The 15,345-nt window shown below is 42.9% G+C and overlaps 1 protein-coding gene across 5 annotated transcripts in view; it reads right to left on the reverse strand.

Moving 5' to 3' along the window:
* FNIP2 (folliculin interacting protein 2) overlaps nt 1-15,345 on the reverse strand; it is a 47,658-nt gene that overhangs the window by 31,511 nt on the left and 802 nt on the right. The window contains exon 1 of one of the 5 annotated variants that reach the window (XM_083832696.1): nt 6,754-12,313. The exons of 2 other annotated variants lie outside the window; for them this stretch is intronic. In XM_083832696.1, coding sequence (XP_083688822.1) covers nt 6,754-6,839 — 86 coding nt within the window. In that variant the 5' untranslated portion in view covers nt 6,840-12,313. Of the gene's footprint in view, nt 1-1,246; nt 4,952-6,753; nt 12,314-15,345 lie in introns of those variants that run through there. 2 more of the 5 variants (XM_083832693.1, XM_083832694.1) reach the window with 2 other exon arrangements.

Genomic DNA, 15,345 nt, shown 5'->3' on the forward strand with positions numbered 1-15,345 from the left:
TAAGCTCACCTTCAGAGGGGATCTTCCTGTGTTCATACAACAAAAAACAGTTTTTCTGTACCTGGAACAGGTCTGTTAGATATATACAACAGTATTTATAACTTTTTTTGTAAGAAAGACACAAAAGTCATAAGTAGCTGAAAGATACCCTACCAAGGTTTCTCCTCAGATTCCAGATTAAGTCTAAATTTGCTTTATTTCTCCTCAGGTGGCATATAAATCACTGACCTTGAGCTTGTTCAGCATTTCTTCCATTACAGATATGCGACATGGAGGCAAGGAGATCTCTCTTACTTAGGGGAAAGCAGAATTGTTTGTTTCTGTAAAGGAGCCACAAAAGCTTGCCCCATTCTGCCTTGAATCAGTATTTCCAGTTAATACAGATCTCCTAACCCTTACATCTACAAAGAAAGCTTCTGGTTCACCTTTATAACAACCAGCATGCACACAATAACTGAAACATGACCTATTTATTTATATTTGAAGACTACTTGAGCTGACCTTAGAACATTTTAGAAAGTGACTAATCACTGCTTCAGCGCAACAACCACAGGCTAGAGAAATAACGAGCCTGAAATCTATGCATCATTTAGCTGTATTTTAAACAGGCAATACCGAGCACAGAATATTTATTCTAATATCCTTTATGATAATTTGGAAAAGACTACCCTGAACCATGTTTTCACACAGTTACATAGCAGCAGGCTCAAACACTGGAGACACGCTGGCACACACCTGAAAAAGGCACAACAAAAGCAGCTGAAGAAACAACACTCACACTCCAGATTACTTTTATGTAATGCTTAACCTAGAGATCAGTTAGAAGGGAAGCAGAGTTGCCCCCTCCACTCCTCCCTCACTCCGCAGCATTTCCTCCTGCCTGCTCTGCAAATTGGTCCTACTTGACCCAATAATGCAGAAGGTGGCAAAAAATTAAAAAGAGGGAAACTAATTAGAAAAAGAAGGTGAGGTTATTTTACCTTAACTGAAAAGAAAGTCAATTACCCTTCAGACCTCAGTTAGCACACACACAAACCTTACACATCAGACTCAAGAATGTAGATTCGATTTCAAACAACAGGGAAGACTTTCTACAGTATCAGTCACCATCAGCAGCAAGAATGACCTCCTTACGGAGCTTTCCAAACAGGTTAGTTTTCAGGCACGTGGTTACAAATCTAATATCAAACCAAAATGCTCACCCTCCATCAAAAACTGTATATATCAAAAAAAGTTACTTGCGTACCTGTTTTGCAGCAGTCTAGTCACTCTGCTCACACAGCTGACACTTTGGTCTCTCAGAGATTTTCTAATCCTTTCATCCAATTTGGCACAAGGGAGATTACTTCCAAGTGGCACATCGCTGCTGTTCTTTCTTGCTCTTTCTATTTGTCCCCCTGTGCCATTTGTAGCTTTTGGTGTGCCCCCACACATTTTCTTGTGCTACAGATCCTCTTGAAAAAAAAAAAAGCCAAACACCCGCTGAAGTGACACAGCCTCAGGCAGATCTCCTTACTATATAGATCAACCATTAGCAATGGCAATTACGATCAGATTTCTTCCCTACACAGGAACAGTCTGCTGGATTTCTTGTTGGGGGAAAAAGAGGCAAAGAGATCTTCATATATTCTACACGCCATTAAAGCCGAATGGCAGCTGTAGCCAAAGTGCTGCTGCGGTTATCCCACACAGAGGAGCAGACGTGACTTTCAAGTTTCAGAAGCCATCATAGACTTGCTCTGGCTGCTGTCAGAGTTTTTCTACCAAGCCTGGCGCAAAGCTGCAGCAGATACAACAGCTAATATTGACTTAAACTGTGTTTGTTTCCTGGTATGTGATTAGGTAGCTGGCAATTATGTAGTCACAAGACCCAACCATATGGCCTCTTAAAAAAAAAGCATAGTTGCTTTTGCAGTGACTCGCCCTTCGTTGCAAGGTTGTTCTAACACTGGCTACAACACCCTGTTAATGGCTCTCATGTGAGCAAGTGTCATCTGACAACTCCTAGCAACCTCATATGGCTTGGGAGCAAATAAGAATCTGTCATCATTGCCATATGGTTATCAGGGGGAAAAAACCCAACACCGAGAAACACCAGCTATTCTGCTCTGTAATGGTTTTACTTTTAAGGACAAATGGTATTTACGGTTGGCCGAGAATTTGAAAATATTATTTTGAAAAGCTTTTAAAAAGAAGCAAAAAAACAACAAGAAGTTTGTCACAGACATTACGTTGGTTTATGAGAGTTTACAGTCATGAGCCTATTAAAACAATTTAATGGCAGTACTGGTGGCAAATACCTAATAAAATACTTCTGATCAAGATAATCTACGTTTTTAAACAGACCAAAGGAACCTCACGTTTTGTTCAGGCTCAGGTAAGTCTGCAGGAGAACAAAGACTTCTTTCCCATCCATGCTTAAAAACCCACACAACTTACCCATACACAGCTGCCAATATCTCACCTCTTACATAGATTTTTTTTCTAGTCAGTAGTTTTAGACGCTTTATAAGATGACAGCCATAGAAATATTTCCCTTCCAGATTAAAAAGGGAAAATAACTTCACTAATGGCCACCCAGAAACACAGCAGCAGAGTCAGACAACACAGAAAGATTTCAAAACCCAGTGCCACATGCTACCTGCTAAATAGCACAGCATCCTCCTCAGGAAAATTTTGTCATCTCTGTAAACCACAACCTCTAAACCCTGGACAAAAGACAAGTGGACAACTAGAGCATGGTAACAACAACTTGCTCAGCCACAGAGGGAAGCAGTAAAAAACAGAACTGTTTCAATCCCCAGAGTAGTGACAAATGCTAGATCACAATTGCTCCTCTTCTCAAATGAGGGAAACAGGCGAAAAGCTTTGGTCTGTTCTCAGGTTATTCAAATGATTTAGCAGAGGGCGACTCCTCCTCACCTCACTGAGGACTGCTTTCAGCAGCAGTGTTCCTATTCGTCTCTGAAGCATGAATGAACCGAACAACTGATGGCCAGTTTACTGCACTTACACTAGGACCAGCAGTTGACAGCATTCACTTGTCCTATGCTTTCCCCACACAGAAAGGAAAGAAAGTTCTGAAACATTCAGTTAAATCCCAGTTAAATATGGGATTCATGTCAGAGACTAAAACTAGGAACACCTGAAAGCCTACTGAATAGTTGGTAGGCTTCACAACAATACTTCATCTGTAGAATACTATAAATCCTAAAATACTTGAGGAATTAGGATTGAAAATACACAAAACAGTTTCTGAAAAGTAAAAACAAAAATGGAAAATCATATACGGAAAACACCTTGAGTCCAAGGAGCAGATTACTGTAGAAAATGGAAGAAAGTGTCCTGCCCTCCAGAAATAATCCTCTGGGAAGCAGAGTTAAATCATTCTTTTTCTAGGCTACGTGACAGCACATCACCTGCTCTGTTTGTAGGTCATTTCCTGCCCTTCATCTCAGCTCTTCAGACAATTGCATAAACGACTCCAACTTGAGGTAACACTTCAGCAAGAGAATTTGGGGGGGGGAATATATATGATGGAAGTTATCTAATTAAAACTTTTTTTTTCCATATAAGTTACGGCTATAACTTAAAATCTATACACTGTTTTCAAATCTAGTAGTATATTTGCAAAATCTCCAGTAAGGTTTTGTTTTCCAAACATCTTTTAGAAATAGTCTACAGAAACAGAGGAAAACAGAGTTTGAATCATACCAGCTGTTTCAGTGAGAACTTGTTTTAGTGAAACACACTTAGCAAAACAGATACACAAAAAAAACCCACAACCCAGACATTCAGGATGAGTGCCAAAGCATATTTATAGGTAAAGTAGATTCTATTTTGGATTGCTTAACGATGAATTTCCCTCTTCTGGCCTGTTAAATAGATTCCACAGAAGATGGGGGTTCCCTTCCTCACTCTCCCCCAAACGAGCCCGACATTGCTCCTCCTCTTTTTACAGCCTTGGATTTGGAAGAGTTGTGCTGATGCCACGCCGCATTCTTTTTCCACAATCATTTGAAGTAGTCCTAATATGGTAAAGCACTACTTAACCTTAGATGAACCACCTTGTTCCAGCATGATACATAGTAGTTTCACACACGTTAGGCTGGATATATGGCAGGTTAGTCATGCAACAAGTGAAGGAACATGTCATTTGCAGTACTTCTCCCTCAGTTTGGGTTTTCCTGTCAAAAGAGTTGCGGTGGAGAAAAACGCTTCTCAATATTAGATCATCGTACAGAAATGTTACCTTTTTAAAAATAATTGCCTATGTTACTGGATGAAAAGGAACACAACATTGGGGGTCCTTGTTCACTGCAAACACAGCACTCCCCAGACCGCCTGCTTTGTGAAGGACAACTTACTGAATTTCTGCAAGGTCACAATCGTTTTTCATCATTGCTACAAGGCAGTATTGTCACATACACACAAAAAAGTGACCACAAAATGCACACACACCTGATAGAGGCCAACGAGCAGTTCTACACCAAGTTAAAGTCGCGATAAATTGCGTGCCTCAGCTTTTCAGAGCCACCAAGAACTGCTTATTAAAGCAGCGTGTCGGAACCCAGACAGCTTCCCTAAGTTCGGACTCACTGTTCAGTGGCTGTTAGTCAGAAGTTTGGGAACTAGGTTTCGTACGTCTCAGTGATAACGTTTCAAAAGAAAAACAAACCCACAAACAAACAAAAAAACACAGAAAACAATGTATTTGAGGTTGAACCCCATACAGCACAGGACAGTGTTTCCAGCTGCTAGCCCCCAAAATGGAATTCCTTGCCAGCAATGTGAAAGGGCTCAAGCCTGGTAATTGCACGTATTTGTGTTTTACCATTAAGAAAAGTGTCTTTTTCCTTGAACTAGGACTTCAAACCCGGAGACAATTAAGACACAAAAAGGTTAGCTCCTACATCCATAGCAGTCTTTTTCTCTATATAGAGATCCCCACTCAGTCCTAACCAGCTTTCCCTCCTCTTCCCTCCCACCACCCTCCGCAGCCCCCAGTAGTTTCCAGCAGCCAGGAGATCTCAGTTCATCAAAACCGAGTCGAATATTTTGCAGAAGTTGTTTTACAGCAGCCATCTCGATCATTTCGAACAAGCCAACCTTCCGTTCTTTATTTAATCTTCCTTAGGCTTTTTCTGTTTTCTCTTTTTAGAGAAACCTTCATCGCTGGAGCCAAAGGGGCCGAGCCAAGCGGCAGCAGCCTGCCGGGAGCAGGGGTGGTTGCAGCATCCCCGGGGAGCGCAGGGGAGGGAGCAGGCCCACCTCAGCTCACCTCAGCCCAGCCCAGCCCCTCTTGCACCGCGCGCCGGGCCGGGGCTGAGGCATCATTCCCATGTCACTTGTTCCAGCAGCGCCATGTGACTGGGCCGGCGTCCAGGAACACAGCTACTAAATACAGACACTGCCAAGGCACGTCGGAGAACTGCCTCTGCCAGAAAGCGAGATGAATAGAAGGCTCTTACCCTACCAGCTCCTACCTACACCTTCGCCCCCTCCTCTGGAGCAGGAGGGAGGAGAACTACACGCTGCACATGGGAGGAAGAGCTTTGAGCAGCAGTGCAGGGCACAATCTGGTATTTGCAGCACCACACCAGCTCCTGTTGCAGTTTGGGGCTGTGTGAAAGCACTGACTGAGCTCAGCCCTTAGTATCTCCTACGTAAATGAGTAGGCCAGCACAGACACCACCACCACACCTTACGGGCGGCATCCTGAGGCATGGGTTTGGTTGCCTGCTCTTTCCTGTTCCTTCACTGTCTTCTGTAACACCCCCCCCCTTTTTTTTTTTCCTAAGTCTGTGTGCAGCTTTCAAGCCCTTGTTCAAAGGAGTAATTTTAGAATATGAAAATAAAACAACTAAGAAACAATATTGCTCATTAGACATAAATAAATACATTTTAATGCCAACTGATACAGAGATGAACAACACTGTTTAGCATTCCAAAATTTTACTAGTTAGCCGAACAGTAGCTTTGATATAAAACACAAACACCTTCAACTCTAAGTAACTAAAAATGCTCACATATTAAACCAAAACATTGCCTTTACAGATTTCTTCCACTTCTGCTAGAAAACCACTCCAATTACAGGAGTGCTCTGGTACACTTGAGAAGACACGGCATTCTCTCTGAGGCTTTACAGGGCTGTGGAAGGCACCTGTAATCCCCTCCTCGCCCTCGCTCGGAGCATGCCCTCCCACCTCACTAGAGAACGCTCTCGAGCAGAGCTGGGAGCAAGCACCACAGACACTCGCCCTCCTGCCAAGGGAAATTGCTTCAGAAGGGCTTGGTTTCAACTAACCCCAAAGGGAATTTTCAGCTGTATGATCTCACCAAAAAAAATTTACCCGTGTGCTCCCAAATTCAAGGTGCTGTTTAGAGTATAGCTCAGTAACAAAGCTATATCATCAGATTTTTAAATTATTGACATCCAACTTTTTTTTTATTCAGCATATGGCTTTAAGATTTTGATTTTTTAGTTTTATTAATACTTGTCATGTATAAGACCAACAATAGCAGGTGTGGTGCTCCAGCAGCGCTGAGAGCAGAAGCAACCTGATTTTTTTGATCAACTGTCAAAACATTGCCGAGCCTCTGTAAGTAGTTACGTTAAAATGTTGAAAGAGAAAGATGTTTTTTGAAAAAGAGAATAAAGAAATGACTGAAAAGTTAACCTGCAAAAATGGGAAAGGAATGAATTCAAACAAAGTATGTTGAGTATTTATGAAAGTTGCCTGATTTACCCACCTGGCAGGAATGTGGGAAAGAACACACACCCCAGAAGCCATACTTGACCACCCAAAAGTTGCAATAGCATGAACAGCAAAGTCCATCGTCTCTGTGTAGATGAATGCCAGGAAATCCTGACTTAGATTGAATGAAGTGATAACACAGACGGATATAACGTCAACTCCGGCATTTTTCACTAGTTATAGCCAAAAATGTTTTTTGTTCTTGTTGTTATGATAATTCATCTAATCCATCCAAAACACTTTCCTTAACCCTCTACTGCAGACAGTTGAAAGTAGCTTTGCAGCACTGGGTCTTGAAGGTTTACATGTATTTATTTTCAAATTTCACTGCAAAGCGAAGGAGATGCCACATCTTAGAACCCTGTTCGGGGTAGTTAAATCACTCATACCATAACACCTTCTCAATGAAATTGAGACAAAAACAACCAAAGAAACCACACTTCAACCATGGCCTGGCAAGGCCAAACCTAGCCTTACTGCAAGGCACCTTGCAAGAGACTTACGTTTTGTTTACCACTGATTGCATAGCACTTTGAATGTATAAGTAGTCATTAAGTTATGAAATAGCCTCTTGCTTAAAGTAGGCCAACCGCTCTAACTACTTGCGTAGGTTCCTAAACATTTTCTCAAAAAAAAAAGTATTAGATTTAAAAGTTTATTCAGTGAGATTTATAAATAATCTGAGTTGTTCATGCTCAGTAACGTGCTAAAATATAGCTGGCAAGTGGTAGTCTTTGTCAGCCATGAAGTATCTAGACCAAAATCAAAAAAAAAAAGAAAAGAGCCAGGTGCAACCTTGCCGTGCAATAGGAACACGCTTTACGCATTTGAAGCGAGATTTCATGATAGAAACAAACTATAACTTCTGAGATATCAGCAAACTTATGTAGCAATTGTTTATTTAGACAGATTAAAAACCTTTCTTCTTGTGAGCAGGTAAGAACTGGTCAAGCCCCTTCAGTGACCCTCAGTACAACGCTGTATGTGCAAGTATTTTATAATGGACCTAACTTTCTCCTGAGACAAAACTGACCAGAGCAGACTCATGAGGAACCTTCTCAACAATTACAGATTCAGGACAACTCAATTAAAACTAAACAAAACTCTTACTTTCTCTTCTAGTCAAAACAGTGCCCAGCGGTACACCAGCAATGGAGTCTATACTCCAGCCAACTTTAAGCATCTCAGTAATGCGAATGAAAAGCCCTTGTTTCAATCAGATTTCTAGTTCACATGCCAACAATACATTTCAATACAAATACGCAATCACTTCTTTAAGCAGTAAGCAGGGTTTAATTCAGAAGTTCAAGTTATCTTTCATATTCCACCCAGGTGTTTTTGCTTAAAAACAAAGATGTCAGGCAGCTGCAGTCTCAACTGTGTACACAGGTTCACCAAAGGTGACTGACTCAAAAAAAATATTCCCCTTTTTCTCTCCACTGCATATCCAGCCCTGGACTCATTGTCAAGTCCAACTATACAGAGCCATTTTATAAAGTTATTGCATGCCACCACAAAATGACGCACAGTACTGTAACCCAGTCCACAGCAGATGAGACTTAAATTCTCAAGTCTCTGAAATACTAAAGTCATCAGGTGTTATCAGGTGTCAGTCATCTCCCCGTAGGACTTGGAATCACATCCGAAATGGTTCAGTGCTTAGTAAGCACAGCCAGATGTTGTAAGTGGTATCTTGATAATCAGTTAATTTTTCCAACTCTTCAGCTTGATGTGATTTAGAAACTTGTTTATTTAATGGTTGGTAAGGCAGAAGCTGGCACTCCTGAATCCATTTCAACCGGCTACCACATGAGAGCAACCTTCCTCCATGCTAACAGCCAAGATCCAGTAAGAGCCCAGATGCTTGTCACTACAGTTACCTGCCAAGCAAACTGAAGTGGTTACCCATTCCCAGCTCTTTATTACAGCCCTCTCAACACAGCTGAGGACCAGAACATGAGCCCTCCGTAACCATCCCTGCATGAAGCCTGATAGCTTCACACAACCTACTGCAAGAGATCGTTGTTGTATCAGTGACCTTTATACAGACGGGGCTGAGGAGGGCTTCAACGCTCTGTCCTATCAACACTGCTGGGGAAGTGATAAACGCCCAGTGCATAATCAACTCGTGCATGGGAGAAGGTGCTAACATCACACACCACTGCGGCCACTCGCCAAGACCGGAGCCTTAACACACATGGACTAAACCTACTGCTGTACAGCTGGGCAAAGCTGTTTCTGCACCTAACCTTCTTCTTCCTTGTGCCTGCACCAGAGGTTAAAAATTTTCCTTCTTGGGAGCTCAGGTCACGCCCTGCTCATTTAACCCAATCACGTTAAATAAGCCATGACTTTGGAAATAGGAAGCCCGCTATCTTTCCTACAGTAGGACCTGTTTGAAAAAAGATCCCATTAGATGGAATGCAAGCCAGAGCAGAGCATTATGAACGAAGATTTCAGGTAATTTGGTGGGGAATGGTAAAGGAAATGCAAGGAAAGGTGAGAGATACAAGCACTCAACTTATCAGTGATGGTTGAATGAGTTCTTTGTTTCCACGTGGACATGTGAAGACAGGCACAAAACCTGTGTGACCATAAGCTAAACCATAAGTTGCAGATTTTGAAAAATTTGCATAACTGCCTTTTTACAGACTTTAATATAATGCTGTAATGTGAATGTTAAAGTCCTGTCTGATCTCAAAACGATCCACATCTAGTGAAAGAACCTACAGAGAAGTATGTCATTCTCTGTGGTTTCCTTCGAAAATGTTATCTGGTGTACTCTGCTCAGATTTCCTGTACCCCTCGAGTTGTGCACTCACATACCCAGCCCCAAAAGTTGAGCAACTTCAGGTGTCAGATAATATCGAGATTCAGAGTTCAGTACAAAGACTGAGCACAGAAATCCAGAGCACCAAGTTCACTCAAGACACTTTTATTTCATAAAATCCAGTAGACTTAATAAAAGCTAAGAGTTACTATGTAAGAAACTTCCTGAGTTGATTACAAAATATACTATAGCAAATCGTTTAGAACCCTAATTTAGAAGTGCTAATATCCAACTCAGCCCGTTAGCACCTCTATTAGAGAAGCAAATAAATATTGACAGATTGTTTACTTAATACAGCTGATTTCATTAGCACATGTGAAACTCCACTGAGCACCTTGGAGGAGACAAGCTGAACTGTGTTACACTTAGGTGAGAACACAGTGCAGAGAAAGCTCCGTACTGATTCAGTAATTACACCACACACAGCTCAAGTTTCACTTCAGCACAACCTATAGAAAGAAAACCATGAGTCAGTTTTAGCAACAGTAAGTGGGATTTAAAACCCTCGTGCCCATCAATCAGTGCAATTCTAAGAATCTCACCACTATCCAGGAAGCGTGATGACCAATAAAGCAGAAATATTTCGGCTGTGGTCATGTAAAAACACCGGTACTTGCCCTAATCGCAGCTGGAAAGGCACAGGCACTACAACCGAAACCCCTAAGCCAGCCCTCTCGGTGCCTCGGAGGAACGCTCTGCCTCGCAGCCTGTGCTGCGGCTTGTCTTGCGACCTCGATCGTGGATGTAAAACATGGCGCTGCTGCACGTGCTGCAGCTGCCAACACGGGGCACACGGAGGGAGGGGAGAAAGGCAGAGAGAACTGTTAAGGCCAGGAGAAAAGTCGAACAAAGAACCCGAGCCTGAAGACTAAGACAGACGACTTGGAGGCAGAGCGCACACACAGAGGTGACTCATGACAGGCAAATGAATAACCACCTCCATGCTGGTTAGCCAGATCAGCACTGATCAGACGCTTTATCACACAAGCGCGTGGAAAGGCATCCACAGCCACATGTGCTCCCTCCGCACACCAAATGCCCACTGGAAAGCCCTCCTCTTCTCACTTACTCTCTCTAAGAAGCCTGTCAGCCGCCATCCTACAGAACTGCATTCCTCCTCATGTTTTGCCTAGCAAGTGAACCCACAGACACCCCCCGCTTGCAAGTACTGGCAGTTAGGCTAGCATCCCAACACGCTTCTCATGGAGCTTCGTCCAAGCGGCATGCAAGACAGCACACCACTCTCCTAAGCGAGGTGTTTAGTAGAAACAAGTGATGGCCACACACACAACACGTGGCTCTAAAACGGAGTCTTCTCTTCAGAAGACACCCCTGAACACCACCGAAGCACAAAGCAGACTGTAGATAAAAGCAGGGAATTGCCAGCAGCAGGACTCCCTGGAGGAACAGGTAAGTCACTGAGGTCTGTAGCACACAGCCAGTACTGATCCAAGAAGTTCTGAGCAGCTTCAGTGCTACCGAAACGCCAGAGCAAGAAGTAAATGGCTTTTTGTGAAAAAAGTTACTGTTTTCTGGCCCAGCTGGGATGACATGACAACTAATGACCACTACATTTCTGTCAAATGCCTGCCATCTTCCATCCCTCCCAGGTTTTAATAAGGTTATTCTGTTACCTCAGCTGAGCTTACCTCAGAGCCTAGTGAAGCCTGTCTGCACCACCTTTTTTTTCCCCCCCTCTATGAATTCAGCTTTTATGAATGAACATCTAATTTTTGCAGCCCCGAGCAGCTGTTTTCTCACTCACATCAATCCATTTACACCAACAAGTATTCTCCTACAGCATTAGCACCAGTGCTTTAGGTTGTAGCGTATTCTGCTTTGAGTTGTGCTACTAGGGGCAGGAAGCTCCCAAGGCCTCCTGTTGGTACAATGCCCTCTTCATTCCCTGCTGAGCACAGCACCTGGCAGAGTACTCACCCACCCACTCTTAGACATGCGAACAGCAGAAGTACCCTAAGAATAAAGCCTCAAACACCCGTTATCCAGTTGCACCTCAATTTAAGTCAAGCGTGTAGGAAACGCACTATTAGCTGGCTATGCCACTCAGCTGAGCTACTTGTAAATCAGAAATAACCCACTGACAAAACCAATTTGTCTGGTCAAACAAGAACGTATCTTTTCATGGAAGTAAATGAAATAACCAAGGTGCATCCACCCCTCTCAACGTCAGCAGTTTAGACATTTCCATTTCAGCCACGCTGTGTTTTTCCCCACCACCACCAAAAAACCACCAGACAGAGGGTGTCTTCTTGCAATCTGAACAGAGAGCAAGAGCCAGAGGAAACCAAGAGGCTGTTCACTCACAGAAGCACGTAGGGGGAAGGGCAATCCAAGCAACTTAAGAGGGAGAACGGCCTTGGTTCCTGCAAAGCTCAGAAGCCAGAGGACTTGGGTTTTGTTTGTTTTCCTTCAAAACAGCCCCGGGCTGGAAGTGTGGTTTCCATGTCAAAAGACCATACTTTCAATCACTTCCTCCCTAAGCTGCCTCTTGAGCGAGACTGAGACTGCCGTAATAAATCTCTCTCTGCAGAACTGGCTCTTTAGCTCCCATTACTGAGGAAGGCGGACAAGGCCAGAACAGAGGCATAAAGCTGCACCTTAAGGCTCACCTTCAGCTGTCAGCGAAGAGGCAGGAGGCCGAGACTTACTGTTTAACCCTTGCTGTCCCCATGCTCACAGCTGGCCCTGGGCTGCATCTCCCTTCCCGCAGCATATGATACCCACCCTCCAACCCCACCAATCCTTTTTAAAAACATTTACCACCGGATTTTTGTGTTGTTTCCATTTTCAGAGATGTACCTGGGTGCTCAGTATCTTTATAGCTTCATGGATGCCTACAAAGCTGGAATAAGCTCAAGAGAAACCCAATTAGGCTCCAAGAATTTACCAGGGAGTGTTTCATTTTAACAAAGATATAACAAACTGACATGCAAGCATACGCAAAGCTCAGAACTGCTTTCTTTCCTTTTTCAGAAGGTGGAGTATTGCCAAGGCTGGTAATAAACGCTGTGAAATAATGCCTAGCAAATAGGCTCTCACCAAGCATTTCAGTGCTATGACCAAAGGAATTACTAGCATCAACTGCCAGACGGATGATCTCATATACCAACGCTAACAAACTGCTACCAGATAGATATCCTGCAGTACAGCATGACATCCGCTCCATTACAGGCACCAGAAGGAGCAGCTGATACTTAAAGCTGAAGCAGCAGCCTGTTTGCAAGTTTCAAGCCCAGCTGAAATAACACTTTTTGTATAGATCACACGTAAGATGAAATTATTCCTTATTTTACAGCATTCCTTCACTAAACACACCAATAGCAAAAAAATCTCATCAGAGGCTGCAATGCGGAAGTTACACGTTCACCAGCCAGAGCAGTCTTCCAAAAACCACACAGTATTTCTTTCCATCCTTACATCCCTGGGTACAGGTGCTCCACAATTAAAAGACAACAACAAATCCCCCACACTAATAAAGAATGAAACTTGCAAGAAACCTTCGCCCTCTACTTAAGGATGACTTCAATCTTCCGCATCAAGTACAGCAAGACTCTGATGTGAAATCTCATTCCACAATCAGGCAAGAACAACTACAGTCAAACTGCTGTAAACTTAAGCACAGGCTATCTGCAATAGTTAATTTCCTTAAAGTCAGCCCCCAGTACCTTACTCAAATATATGCCTAACCCTTGAGACATTCTAGCCTTGAGATAAACCGCGTGCTTATTAAATTTCAAATTCTACGGGAGGAGGATGCTTTGTTTTTGCAGTAATAGCTGCCATCCTGCCAAGCACATGACCCTGGTAGCACTCCAAAATTTGTACAAACTACTCTAAATCAATCTTGCAAGGGAAGCAACATTTGATAAGCAAATAAGAAATATTTTAAGAGAATTCAGCCACACCAATTCCCATTTCTCACACAAAGTAATTAGGGTTTCCTCAGAGTGTTGGAAGCTAAACTCAAACTTCTCTGTTAGAAGGCACAGATATATTTTATATGTATATTTGCATATGTACGTATATATATGCACATGCAGGTATTTTTAGTTAGGGGAAGCAAAAAGCAGTAGTAATAAAAACCAGAAGCTGAAGATGTGTGTACAAAACTGCTTAGCACAAATGTAATATCATGTCACAAGCACCCATCTGCTCCCCAGCCGGTTTCTAATTTCTCGTTTTAAAAAGAAATAAGACATTCCGCAGCTCTTAATACTGCCCTTTCACTACCTTGTACTCCCATCATTTTGAAGGGAGGCGCAGGCCAGCAGAAAGTCCTACTGCCCTAATGGCACTAGATTAAAACCTACACCTCGTGTTTACTTTCTTCTCACCCAGCAGGTAAGGGCTGTGCTGCCATTAGCATGCCGTACAGCCCAACAGGACCGGATCCACAGAGTGAAATGAAATAATTGGCACTAAGGACCTGACACCCACACGATGCATGTTGTGGGGTTTTATGTTTGACCACCTCTAGCCTGGTCCCAGGGACTGAACGCCCTGTGGTAGGAGCACACTTTCTAATTTCATTCAATCCACCAGGAATCCAATTTGCGCACCGAAGCCACTTGGCTACCAAAGCGCACTAAGTGGAGACAACTGAGAGGTTTTCCTTAAAGGAATGCTCCTGATCCAAATTAAAATGTTAATGCTCTTGTAGCCAAGAAACCATTTCTTGTGGCTTGACGTTCAGCTCAGCACCGTGTCTCTTCTCCCCTGTGCCAGCTCATCCTGGTAAGCAGCGTGGAGCTTGCAGCTTGCTTTTCTCTTCAGAGCCAAAGAGAGGAACCAGCTCTGATGCGTGGTCAAGTTCTATCCAGTTAAAGGGGAGAGGGGCAACGGAACAAGCACAAACAGTGCTCATTACAGGCAAGTCTTGAGTATGGTCCACGGCCCTTTACCACTGAGCTTCTCCTGGCGCTCCTGGGAATGTTACAAAAGGCAAAGCTTCCTAATGACACATTTGAAAGAAAAATTGTCTAGGGCTACTGCTTTGGGTGAGGAGGGTACATGAAGACACTCGGGCTTTGAAGAGTTCTGCAGCAATTTGACATCTGGGGATACAGACCACTGTTAGTCCCATGCAACTGTTTAAGAGAGCTATATGCATACTGAATTAGGAGGCACCCCTCAAACCAAAACACAAAGAAGGAGTAAAAACTGCTGAAATCCTTGAAAATATAGGTGTGCCATTAGAGCAGAAAGCAGATGTGCCACTCTTAACTGTGACCAGCTACCTACACTTAATACATAAGTTCCCAAAGGATTTGGGCATTTTACTTGTGTTCAATCCTGTATGTCCATTCAGACAGATGTTCTTTTTGCTCAACAGAAAGTCTACTGAAAATGTTGCAGTACGACTTCTAAGACCCCATGAATATGCTCCTGCAGGGCAACAAAGAGATAACTGGAATAAAGAAAGAGTATTGCAGCACATTTAGAAGCTATAAGGAAGAAATTTAATGCAATATTAACATGTAAGAAAACCCAAAAAGCAAAACCCTTCAAATACATTTATTAACAGTTAATATGCCAAAAACTAATCAGAAAGGACAGGAAGAGAGGAATAGGGAGTTAAAAGAATGATGGGTACCTGGAGTGATGTTTTAATTATGCCAGTTTTTGTTTCAAGAACTGTATCATTTAAACATTGCTGAAACTGATGATGGAGTGTGGAATACCTAACCTAAGGAAGGCAAAAACGAATATAGGGCCTAACCTCACAAAATGCTCCAG

This window comes from Anser anser, assembly GCF_964211835.1.
Source record: "Anser anser genome assembly, chromosome: 4".
In the NCBI taxonomy this organism is placed as follows: domain Eukaryota; kingdom Metazoa; phylum Chordata; class Aves; order Anseriformes; family Anatidae; genus Anser; species Anser anser.